Here is a 13,309-nt window from a genome sequence, read left to right as displayed (position 1 = left end):
AGCCAGGGCTACACAGAGAAACCCTGTCTCGAAAAACAAAAAAAAAAAAAACAAAAAAAAGAAAAATAACCCCTAAATCCATTACTTGAGTCAGAGTTTATAACAGAACTACAGGCCAAAATGCTATGACTCAAACAATATACATGGAAAGACTGTGATGGTTAAGGTTCACTGTCATCTTGACAGGATTTAGAATCACCTAGGAGACAAACCTATGTCTGGGAGGGTGCTTCCAGAAAGATTTAACTGAGCAGGGAAGACCTACACTGAACAGCAGAGGTGACACCCCACAGCCTGTTGTCTCATATTGAGTAAAAGGAGAAAACACGCTGACATAAAAAGTCGTATTTCTGTCTCCTGACTGCAGATGTAAAGTGACCTACCATGTTACACTTGTCATGTCGTGTCTGACATAATAGTCTGTATCCCTTCTCAAACGGTGAGCTAATATAAACCCTTCCTACTTTAGTTGCTTTAGATACACATTTTATCACAGCAGTAAGAAAAGTAACATATTGTGACTAAAATAAGATACTTACTACAAATCTACTATGCAATTTTTCTAAGATTCTTTTTTCATTCAGAGCCATGGCTTCACCTTTCCTCTTCTTTATTCTTTTTTTTTCTAGTTTTTTGCAGGCATACATTTTTCCTGTAGCTCGTACTTGACAGGCACAAACCTAGTTTAAAGGAAGGAAAAGATTTATATATAACTGACATTTTTAGGGTATATGAATAAAACTTTTTTTTCTCTATGATAATCTTCTCTGGTAAAGGCTAGATACCGCATGTGATAAGCCAAGGCCATCTGGGCATTGATAACTAGAAGTTTCCAGCAGGATCTTCCTCAGACGCCCAGTTTCTTGTCACTAGTAGCTACTGGGAATGAAGTGAATGTGTTTTATCAAGATGCAAAGGGAACTTGTTTTTCTTTGTGATAATGCTGAGTCTATTTAAGTATGTCCTGATATGTCTTTAGATTCTTATAAAAGCAAATTTTTAGACTATAAAATTTGAATGACTCTGGGTGTGTTTTGTTTTGTTTTGTTTTGTTTTGTTTTGTTTTGTTTTGTTTTTTCCTAAAAAGTTCAAGGCTGAGTATAATAGCTCCATGTACTTATGAAGCTAAAGCAGGGCCCATCACTCTCCTGCCAAAGATGAGGTCAAGATGGCAACCCAAGATCACACAACTGGCAATGGCAAGCAGGACTTGATCTTAGGCTTGCACAGCTGTGAAGTCCATGATCTTCTCACAGCACTGTGCTGCATTAGGCACCAGTCATCCACCCAAATGTTTTTCACCACGCTTTCCTTAGGACGCTGTACTTGATAGCACTTAAAGAACAAGCAAGAGAACTACTGTTTGCAAAATCAGTAAATCACATCTCCCTTCCAAGCTCACTGGGACAGGGAGGTGTTAATGCTAGGAGCTGAGGCCGACAGGGAGCTATAACTAACCCTGCACTTACTCAGGAAGGCTCCTGTTGTATAAATTATTCAATCCAGACCTGGGGTTTCTACTCCACTTTAGACCATTTAGTTCCCAGATAAAAGACACACACAACCTTTATATTTACAATAAACCTTAATCAGCACAAGAGCTGGGTCAATATCTATCTTCTAAGCTATTAGAATCTACTTTCCTATGGGTAACTCCAAATTATTTATTGTTACTTATTATGTTTCAACTGGGCTGCTCTTAAATCCAATTGGCCAGCCCTTGGGGCCACATTTTTATGGCTCACCTAACCCATGGCAGTTTCTCCTTCCTCTTTTGCCACACCACCTCCAGTAGGATCTGTGTGACAAGTTCTACAAACTGAGGCGATTGACCTTAAACAGGGAGTCCTCCTGGAACCGGTTGTGGAACTCTTCGACAGAGAAAAAATATTGAGCCATAGTTCTCATGGCAATCTATCTGTTTTGTTTTCTCTTATTCCTTTTCTTATTTCCATGTTCCTGGTAGCCTAGACCAAGATCTTAAGCGAGAATAATGGGTAAGAAACCATCCCTAGAGATGGGGTCACTAACATGATCTTATCCCCAGGGAAACCAACGTTTTACTTTCTAAATCATTTACAAAACTATTATGATAAAAACTTCCCAACAATAAAATTTCATAAGGCTACACGTGTATCATCAGGAGTAGATTTTGGTATATGGTAAAGAAAGCCTTAACTAGAAAGAATTAAAATAGTTTAAATTTATACATTGAAGATTTATAAAAAATCAGGCACTAGATGTTAAATAATAATTGACCATGGGGCTGGAAAGTTAGTTAAGCAGTTAAGAGCACTGACCATTAAAGATTTATTAACCTGCACCTGGAAATATCCCACTAGCCTTGGATGACAGCCCCCACTGAATACATCCTTTTAGAATTGTTATATTTTGATGACTTATATTAATAATGATGTTACCTGTTCTGTTTGTGATTCACTGAATACATAGTTTCAGAGTTGTAATACTTGGATGATTTTTGTGCTTTACTGTGCCAAATGATTTCTGTTGGTATCTGTGATTGTTTCACTGGATATAGTTTCTAAGAAATGTAATATTTGGTTTTTTAATGTATAAAACCCCCTGCTTGAGAGCTGCAGAATACACTCTGATTCAAACTGCCTCTGTGTTTGTTTCTGTTTGTCACTGCCGAATCCTTACCCACCTAGCTTCAAGGACCCTCATTCCAGGGACCCCCATACCCAACTGGGGTGGTCTGTGGTACTCTTTAACCTTCTCCCCTTCATGATTCTCCTCTGACCCCAAGCCTGGGAAACCTAAACTCCACCTATGTCTCCTTTGCCCAGCTATTGGCTGTTGGTATCTTTATTACCAATCAGAAATAACTTGGGGGGCAGGGTCACATATCTGCATGCAGACTCTAGGTTTTGGGGGCTCACACTTAGCATTACAATAGACAGCAAGAACAAACCTCTACAGGCTCCCTCTGACTGACACTCAGAGTAGAAACAGACCACACTCAGTTCTCCAGGCTTGTCTTAGAGCCTAAAATACCCACAAAAAGCCTGCAAAGAGCTACCACAGATAACTCATCCATCTAATCTTTTGTTTGAAAACCCAAGTAAACATATACAAAAATAATCTATATCATCTTTCACAATGATTAAAATGCTCATATGATCCTACTGAATCAATCTTAAATCATGTATGTGATTATAATTAGAATTTCATTTCTTTTAAACATGAGTCCCAGCTCCCGAAAACTTTTCCTCTGTTCCTTGACAAAATCTAAAGCTTTGTATATGGAGATCAAGAACAACAAGCATGAGCTGAAGAGAGGAAAGTATATAGTCTAGAACACATTCCACAGAGGTTGCTTACAGACCATCCTCATGAAGGGCTTAAAACAGTGTTGGATGAATTGGCCAAATACTAGTCTATAAGTTGTACAAGTCTCCAGCTATGTAAGGGGTGCACCTCCAACAAGAAGTCATGACAGTTCTGACCCACTTCCTTCACCTCAGTATGTAAATGGCTAACAGAGCTCACCTGAGCACAGTAACTCTGAAGCTGGTTTCCCAATTTTGAAGCAATGCTGGTAGATTCTGCTTTTATTTAAAATTAGAATTCAAGAGAATGTATGATTTAATTCACATCTGGGCAGTGTAAACTGACTCTGTTTTTAAAAAGTGTAAGTCCCTAATAGCATGCCTGTCTCATGTGGACTTGGAAATCCATAGATTGAATATGATCACTACAGATAATGGGACAACTAAAATCTCTTTAAATGATCACAACAGAACTGTGTGCTATTCTCTGTCTAGCTGCTACAGATGACCTGTATCCAGGACAACCATTGTATTTAAAACATACCCCTCAAATCTGTGTGATACTTCCCTAGGATTTTCTAAATTCGTACATTTTAAAATACTCCTTTAAAGGTGTTGGGGATCATACTCAGGCCATGCATATGCGAGATAAGCCCGATACTATGTTCTATATCCCTAGATCCAAACACATTTTTTTCTCAGACAGGGACTCACTATGTAATCTAGGCTAGTCTAGAACTTGCTATCTTCATAACTCAGCTTCCCAATTACAGGCATACACCATCACGAGAGGCCATGAACACCTTTTGGTGCAGGGATAAGGTACATCTCTACCTATACTGATTAGTTTCTTTTTCTTTCCCCTTTTTTTGGAGTTTGTCTTTGATATGTTATTTCTTTTTTTTATTAGATATTTTCTTTATTTACATTTCAAATGTTAGCTCCTTTTCTAGTTTCCCCTCCAAAATCATCAATTTGACACAACCTAGAGCTTAGAATAGGAAATTTCAATTGAGAAATAGCCTCTATCAGATTGCCCTGGGGCATGTCTGTGAGCTATTTTCTTGGTTGTTAAGTATAGAAGAGAGTCCAGCCACCCTGTGGGCCTGGGTTATATAAGAAAGCTGGTTTAGCATGACCCAGAGGAAGAAAGCCAATAAGCAGCATTCATCATGGTGCTGCTTCAAACTCCTGCTTGAATTCATGCTGTGGCCTTCTTTGATGATAGATGGAGACTTCAAAGTATAAGACAAACAAATCCTTTCCTCCATGAGGTTCTTTTGGTCAGAGTGTTTTATCACAGCACTAGAATGCAAACGACGACAATGTCAAAACACAGCAAAGTTAAATGAGCATATTTGACAATGTCGTCTGGTTAGATTCAATGGCATGTGTTTATTTGTGGTCCCAGCTTGCTGAGGCACTAGAAGTTCTAGAATCCAGAACCTAATTTGGATAAGCCGGTGAGACTTCACCTCTTTAAATATAAGTAGTACTCTATGCAACATAAACTTTAGAGGTAGTCCTGATTAACAGAAATTTCACAAATTTTTCAGTCTGGACAAACTGCCTAGCTTGAATATCAACAATGAAAAGATAGCTTCTGTCAGACTGGAAAGTAGAAGGTGAAGTAACAAAATAAGAAGTTTGTTATGTTGTTGTTCTAAAGCTAAAAGCCAAGTATATTTTGTTCAAAGATCCATCTTCATTTCAAGTTGCCTGAAACTATTCTCAAAATGCACAATAAGGAGATAAGTGTATTGGCAAAGTTGATACATTACCTGGACTCCTGAGCATGGATGGCCAGCTATCTCTCTAAAAGAATTACTGCCGTAACTGGCATAGGTTACTCACCTCTCCAAATCCGCCTTTTCCTAGAACTCTATATTGTCTGAATGTGTTCTTTGTTATTGGACGCCTAACCAATTAAAAAAAAAGTTTCAGATGTCATATTGCACTTGTATTACAAAATAGAAAAGCCTACCTAAAGCTGGTGTTAACTCTATCTGTTGGCCCATATTGCCTAAAACAGAGTGCCTGAGATGAAGGTGTCTATGTTCAGACATCATGGCTCTCAACTCTTCATTCAAGAAATAAGTACATTTAAAATTTATTAAAGACACTGACACAAATACAGAACAGCTCACTTATCCTGCATAATTTAAGATAAGTATGCAAGCAGCCCATTCTAGGAAATATATATGTTTACAGATCATGGAACAACCTTCTTTTTCAAGGAAAAATCTTTGGCATATTTTCCAACCTGTCAAAAGGTTGCCGAAGAAAACTATATAAATATAGCACACTTTTCTTTATATAAAGTACCTCAAAATGTCACCTCTCAAAAAGAAATGTGTGTGGTGGGGGGCAGGATGGCACACACCTTTAATCCCAGTACTCAGGATGCAGAGGCAAGCAGATCTGTTTAAGGTCAGCCTGGTCTACACAGCAAGTTAGAGACCAACCAGACTATATGATGAAAGTTCATCTCAAAAATGGGGGTGAGGAGTCAGATGTCAATTATTAGTGGTAATTTACAATAGTCAATAATCATTTTAGAAATAGTAATCACAATTGTACTGATAGCAACTGATGCTTTTATGGCACTTCTTTTGTGCACCAATCCCTGGATTAAGCATTGTACATGCATCTCCCAGCAAGAGTCAAGCAGTATAGAGTTTTGTGGATATCTGAATAAAAATGGCCCCCAGAGGCTCATAGGAGTAGCATTACTGAGGGGTGTGGCTTTGCTGAAGGAGGTGCCGTCTTAATGGAGAAAATGTCCCATTGGAAACGGGCTTTGGGTTTTCAGAAGCCCAAGGCAGGCTCAGAGTCATTCTGTCTTCCTGTTGCCTGCCCATATGTATGTAGAACTGTCAGCTACCTCTCTGGCACCATGTCTGCTCATGCACCACCATGACAATAATGGACTAAATCTCTGAACTGTAAGCCAACCCCAATTAAATGTCTTCCTTTATAAGAGCTGCCATGGTCATATCTATCTCTTGGCAGCAATAGAAACCCTAACTAAGACAGGGGTATAAGTATATCTGTACGGAAAAAGGAGCTATAGCTCACAGTGGTTAAGTCACTTCCCTAATGCCACATAGCTAGCAAGAATTTGAACAGAGGCTTAGACTGTGAAGTTTCAACCACTGCATTGTATTACTGTAAAGCCAAATGTTTTATTTTCTAACCATGTACCATGAGCATGAACTAGCATTTTAAAGAGAAAGAATGAAGTCTACTGAATCAGAAGCAATTATATAATATTCTACCTATGAAAAATTTCTATGTAAAATAATATGTACAACCAAGATTTCAAGTAGTATTGTAATGGGTAGAAAAGTTAACATCAAATAGTATGCATTGTGAAAAGTTATTACTTTCAGTTACTATTAAATTAAAACCTACCTTTCTAGCCATTTCCATTGTAAAAATCGATTAAAGTAGGTACTTTCTTGGTATTCTTCAAATGGTGTTTCACTCAAATACTTAGAGACAATTCTAGAAAATATTTTAAACAATTATATATTTATCATGTAGAAATTATAACAGCGAGGGTCACAGTTAAGAAACAGTCAGTGAGAAAGTTGACCCAATTCAGTATACAGAATTTGCTATTATGGAAGTCCATAGATTCCAATGATATCAGTGAACATATAAAAATNTTTAAAGAAATGGACTCCCTTTACTTTCTAAAAGTCAGAAGTGTTTTATNTATATGGACATAAAACAAATAATAACTCATTAATGGGGCCAGTAAACTTGTTCAGTCAGTAGAGTGCCTTCTTTTCAGACATGAGGACTTAAGTTTGGGTCCTCAGAATCCACATAAAAAGCCAGGCTTGGTTGTGTATACCTGAAATCCCAACACTTGGGAGGTAGAGACAAGAGGATCAGGAATTCATGGATAGCTTTGACATAGTTAGATCAAGGTTAGTGTAGGTTACCTGATAACCTCACTCAAAAGCTAGATGTTGCAGTCTTAGCTTAGGAGAATGTGTAGTGGAGTGAAGACCAAAAGATACTGAGGGGTTTGCTAGCCAGTCAGTCCAGCCCAAACAGTCAGGTCCATATTCAAGGAGAGACTCTGCATCAAAAAACTTAGATGGAGCACAATTGAAGAAAACAATTTTGACCTTTGGTATCCACATGTACACATACATACAAATACCTACATCTACTCACACATACACACATACACACACACACACACACACAAGAATATAGGAACAGGAAGATAATAGTTTAAAAGGCATTTGAGGTATGTGCACATGTGCACTGTATGAAAAAGTCAACATTTACCAACAAAACTAAAGTCTTTTAAATGTATAGTAATAGTTCTATGGTAGACAATAATAATCTATGGTATGTTACACCATCTTTCTTTTAAATGTACACCTAATAAATTACTTGATGCTATACATCTGTCTGTGTGTATGTATTGTATGTGTGTACAATATGTGCATGTGTATGTAGTACATTGATTCAGACTCTTGGAATACACTTGTCTTCACCTCCCATCACACCTCTCACCCCACCCTCGATGCTGGGGTTATAGGCACAAGTAGTCATATTGGGCTTTTATATGAGTATAGGAAAATTGAACTCAGGTCCTCTTGCTTTAACAGCAAACTGTCTTACCAACTGAGCAATCTCCCTATACTACATATTTCTTGGAGAAACTGTATGAAATTATCCCTGTCCCTTGGATCTTATTTATAACTCTATTACAGAATAATAAAATTCTTACTTGGGGGTCTGGGGATATGGTTCAGTAATAAAGTGCTGACAAATGTGTGACACTCTGTGTTCAATCCCTAACGCCACAGAAACATAACAAAGGCAGGTGCACTACTTTTAAGAGAGCAGGGCAGACAGAGAACAAGCCACAAGCTGTACAGCCTTCCTTTGCAGGTAGAGAGATTTGAAGTCTTCTGAAGGGGAGGTATGGGTTGAGCATTAGAAAAGTTACCCAGATATTGCAAACTAGAAAGTACTCAAGCACAGACAAAGTCCAAATGGAAAAATACTGTGGAATCTTTGTGGAATTGGTAGTAGAAACTTAAAAGGCTTTGGAAATTCTCCCGCTATTTCTACTGAGTTTTAGAATCTCAGCCAGTCTCAGGATTTCTGTTTTACTTTATTCTATTTTTTAAATAATGTAATTCATATGTCCTTACTTTTAAACATCGTTTGTTTGTTTTATTCCCCTCCTGGCCCATCCTCTGACTGTTTCATATACCATACCTCCTCCACTCCCCCCTGTCTCCATGAGGATGTCACCATCTTCCATCCTCCACCAAACTCCAGACCTCTAAACTCCATGGGGCCTCCAGTCACTTGAGGGTTAGGGGCATCTTCTCTGACTAAATCCAGACCTGGAAGTCCTCTGCTGTATATGTGCTGGCCTCATATTAGCTGGTGTATGCTGCCTGGTTGGTGGTCCAGTGTCTGAGAGATCTTGGGGTCCAGGTTAATTGAGACTGCTGGTCCTCCTACAGAGTTGATCTCCTCCCAAGTTATTCCAGCTTTCCCCTAATTCAACCACAGGGTCAGCTGCTTCTATTCACTGGTTGGGTGCAAATATGTGCATCTGACTCAGCTGCTTGTTGGGTCTTTTAGAGGCCAGTCATCATACGTCCCTTTTTGTGAGCACTGCATAGCCTCAGTAATAGTGTCAGGTCTTGGGGCCTCTCCTTGAGCTGGATCCCACTTTGGGCCTATTGCTGGACATTTTTTTCCTCAGGCTCCTCTCCATTTCCATCCCTGCAGTTCTTTCAGACAGGAACAATTATAGGTCAGAGTTTTGACTGTGGGATGACAACCCCACCCCTCACTTGATGTCCTGCCTTTCTGCTTGAGGTGGGCTCTGTAAGTTCCCTCTCTCCAATGCAGGACATTTCATCTAAGGTTCCTCCCTTTGAATCCTGAGAGTCTCTCACCTCCCAGGTCTCTGGTACATTCTGGACGGTTCCTCTAACCTCCTACCTCCTGAGGTTGCCTGTTTCCATTCTTTCTGCTGGCCCTCAGGGTTTCAGTCCTTTCCCCCAATCCAATACCAGATGATGTTCCCCTCTTTCCCCTATCTCCTTTCCCTCCCAGGTCCTTCCCTCTCTCCCCCTTGTGGTTGCTTTCTTCCCCCTCCCAAGTGGGACTGAGGCATCCTCACTAGGGCACTTCAGTTTGTTGAGCTTTTTGAGTTCTATGGACTGCATCTTGGGTATTCTGTACCTTTTTTTTGGGGGGGGGCTAGTATCCACTTATTAGTGAGTACATACCATGCATGTCCTTTTGGGTATGAATTACCTCACTCAGGATGATGATATTTTCTAGTTCCACCCATTTGCCTGCAAAAAATCAAGATGTCCGCGTTCTTAATAGCTGAGTAGTGCTCTACTGTGTAAATGAACCACATTTTCTGTATCCATTCTTCTGATGTGGGACATCTGGATTGTTTCCAGCTTCTGGCTATCACAAATAAGGCTGCTATGAACATAGTGGAACATGTGCCCCTGTGGCATGGTGGGGCATCTTTTGGGTATATTCCCAAGAATGGTATTGCTGGGTGTACTGGATAGTTTTGTGTCAACTTGACACAGCTGGAGTTATCACAGAGAAAGGAGCTTCAGTTGAGGAAATGCCTCCATGAGATCCAACTGTAAGACATTTTCTCAATTAGTGGTCAAGGGGGAAAGGCCCCTTGTGGGTGGGACCATCTCTGGGCTGGTAGTCTTGGGTTCTATAAGAGAGCAGGCTGAGCAAGCCAGGTGAGACAAGCCAGTAAGGAACATCCCTCCATGGCCTCTGCATCAGCTCCTGCTTCCTGACCTGCTTGAGTTCCAGTCCTGACTTCCTTTGGTGATGAACAGCAGCATGGAAGTGTAAGCCGAATAAACCCTTTCCTCCCCAACTTGCTTCTTGGTCATGATGTTTGTGCAGGAATAGAAACCCTGACTAAGACACTGGGTCTTCAGGTAGATCTATTTCCAATTTTCTGAGGAACCTCCAGATTGATTTCCAGAGTTGTTGTACCAGTTTGCAATCCCAGAAGCAATGGAGGAGTGTTCCCCTTTCCCCACATCCTTGCCAGCATCTGCTGTCGCCTAAGGTTTTGATCTTAGCCATTCTGGTTGGTGTAAGGTAGAATCTCAGGGTCATTTTGATTTGCATTTCTCTGATCACTAAGGACTTTGAACATTTCTTTAGGTGCTTCTCAGCCTAAAGAAGATTCCTCTGCTGTGAATTCTCCATTTAGTTCTATACCCGATTTTTTATTGGGATGTATGATTTTTTGGAGGTTAGCTTCTTGAGTTCTTTATATATTTTGGATATTAGCCCTCTATTGGATGTGGGGTTAGTGAAGATTTTTTCCCAATCTGTAGGTTGCTGATTTGTCTTATTGGCTATGTCTTTTGCCTTACAGAAGTTTTCTAGTTTCATGAGGTCCCATTTACCAATTCTTGATCTTTGAGTGTGCATCTTTGGAGTTCTGTTGAGAAAATTTCCCCCTGTGCCAATGAGTTCAAGGTTCTTTCCCACTTTCTCTTCTATTAGATTCAGTGTATCTTGTTTTATGTTAAGGTCCCTGCTCCACTTGGACTTGAGCTTTGTGCAAGGTGACAAAAATGGGTCTATTTTCATTTTCCTACATATCAAAATCCAGTTAGAACAGTGCCATTTGTTGAAGATGCTTTCTTTTTTTTTCCATTGTATATTTTTGGCTTCTTTGTCAAAGACCAAGTGTCCATAGGTGTGTAATTTTATTTATTGGTCTTCAATTCTATTTCATTGATTAACATGTCTGTCTCTGTACTAATATCATCCATTTTTTATCACTCTTGCCCTGTAGTAAAGATTTATTTATTTACTTCATGTATGTGACATTGTACTCTCTTCAGACACACCAGAAAAGGGCATTGGATCCTCATTACAGGTGGTTGTGAGCCATCATGTGGTTGCTGGGAATTGAACTCAGGACCTCTGGAAGAGCAGTTAGTGCTCTTTATTGCTGAGCCATCTCTCCAGCCCTCAAATGTCCTTGATAATGAAGACCCCTAAGGTTACAGTAGCCTTCACAGGGATGTACACTTGTCAATGTGTATCTAGCACTAAGACATGGTATGCTTTTCTGAAACTTCCTTTATGAGAAGAGAGGAGGGTTCCCAGACATAGGAAATACAATATTATTTTTCCTCAAAGGTAGTATGGAATGACTGGACAGTAGTTGTATACACCTTTAATTCTAGCACTTAGGAGGCAGAAGAAGGATCTCCTGTGAGTTTGAAGCTAGCCTGGTCTACAGAGTAAGTTCTAGGACAGCCAGAGCTATACAGAGAAACACTGTCTCAAAAAAAAAAAGGTAGTGGAATTTCTGTGTCTTGTAACCCACATTTTCAGAAGGAGGAAGGGATATAAATGGTGTCCTCACACTTTCAGTAGGAATACTCCCCTGGAAGCTCTCTAGATCAGCCCTTGTTGTCCATTAGGGCAGGGAGGACTGTTCTATCTCTAGGGTGCTATCCTCAGATGTCACCTGTCTCATGACTGGACTCTTTGCAAAAATTGCACAAACCACTTGATGTGTGTCCTTGGGGAATATGTCCATGTGAGGATGTTGGCTGATCTGTCCTCAACATAACTCTTATATGTAAGATGCAGCAGGAAAGTCACAAGGATAATAGAGAAATCAAGATTGCCAGAACACCTACTTGGGCAAGTCCTGCCTTAGCCATTCAGAAGTATGGGGCCTGAGGTAAGTTAGCCAACTTCTATGGCCTTGGTTTCTCATTTGGTAAATCATGCCCAGAAGGGACAAATGGGATAATATCTGCAAAGTATCTAATTTGCAGTTGCCACTACTACTACATGTCTCTTTGTACATATGTGACAGGAAGAGTCCATGACTCATCCTGAGTAGAGGAATTTAAAAGACAATAAATTCCAGGCCCCTCCTTGTGTCTCTAAAATCAAGCAAAGGAAAATTTTTTTATGATTAACCACAATGTCCTAGGACTATAGTGAACAGAGATACAAGACCATGTCTGTTTGTCTGCCATACTAGAGAAGAAACCAAACGGAACCAACATCTTTTTGAAAAAAAGTTCAAGCAGTGGTTGGAGACTTATTCCATGGTAGAACACTTGTCTAGCATGTGAAAAGCCTTGTGTTTGGTCCTCAGCTATAGGAGGTGGAGAGGAGACAAACCGAAAGAAGAAAAAGGGAAGGAGTAAGGAGAAAGAAAAAAGGAGAAGAAAAAAGGAGGAAGAGGAGAAGGACACTACTCCAGGCATGTGCAAATATACACACACACACATATATTCACACACACACATACAAATATTTTCTTTTATTTTTGAGATTATAATTACATCATTTCTCCCTTCCCTTTCTTCCCCTATCCTAAACAAACCTTCTCATATAGCCCTCTTTGTTGTTTTTCAAAAATATGTACTTATGCTTATGTATAAATATATTTATATGTTAGACACATAAGTACAATCTGCTCAGTCTATATACCATTACTTATATGTATATTTTCACAGCTGACCACTTGGTATTGGTGTGCTCTTCTACAGAATGTTTCTCCCATTCTAAGCATTCCTTAATTGGCTGTAGTTCTTGGTATAGGGTTGAAGCCCACGGATTTCCTCTGTCCACATCAGCATGTCTATTGTTGTTGTCTTTGTTCATAAATATTTTTAAAAGAAATTCAATTCACTAGAACACCAGGAATATGAATATTGAGTGAGAACAAGAAAAAGATGACAAAATTAAAAATCTTGCTGGGAATAATGGCACACAGCTTTAATCCAAGCGCTCAGTAGGTAGAACCAGATGGATCTCTGTGAGTTCAAGGCTAGCTTGGTCTATACAGTGTGTTTTATGCCAGACAGAATTACACATTAAGACTTTGTCTCGAGCCGGGCGTGGTGGCGCACGCCTTTAATCCCAGCACTCGGGAGGCAGAGGCAGGCAGATTTCTGAGTTCGAGGCCAGCCTGGTCTACAAAGTGA

The 13,309-nt window shown here is 39.7% G+C and overlaps 1 protein-coding gene across 2 annotated transcripts in view; it reads right to left on the bottom strand.

Annotated features, from left to right (window-relative positions):
• Positions 1–13,309, bottom strand: part of Grk4 (G protein-coupled receptor kinase 4) — a 98,666-nt gene that overhangs the window by 43,395 nt on the left and 41,962 nt on the right. For both annotated transcript variants that reach the window (XR_002377918.2, XM_021162143.2), the window contains exons 6-8: positions 6,705–6,797; positions 5,145–5,208; positions 540–680 (exon numbers count right to left, since the gene is read on the bottom strand). Coding sequence is in view for 1 of the 2 variants with exons in the window: in XM_021162143.2 (XP_021017802.1) it covers positions 540–680; positions 5,145–5,208; positions 6,705–6,797 (298 nt within the window). In the remaining variant the exon portion in view is untranslated. The remainder of the gene's footprint in view (positions 1–539; positions 681–5,144; positions 5,209–6,704; positions 6,798–13,309) is intronic.

This window comes from Mus caroli, chromosome 5, assembly GCF_900094665.2.
Source record: "Mus caroli chromosome 5, CAROLI_EIJ_v1.1, whole genome shotgun sequence".
Taxonomy (NCBI): Eukaryota; Metazoa; Chordata; class Mammalia; order Rodentia; family Muridae; genus Mus; species Mus caroli.
Note: the sequence above shows the minus strand (reverse complement) of the source record. Positions and strands in the feature narration are given on the sequence as shown.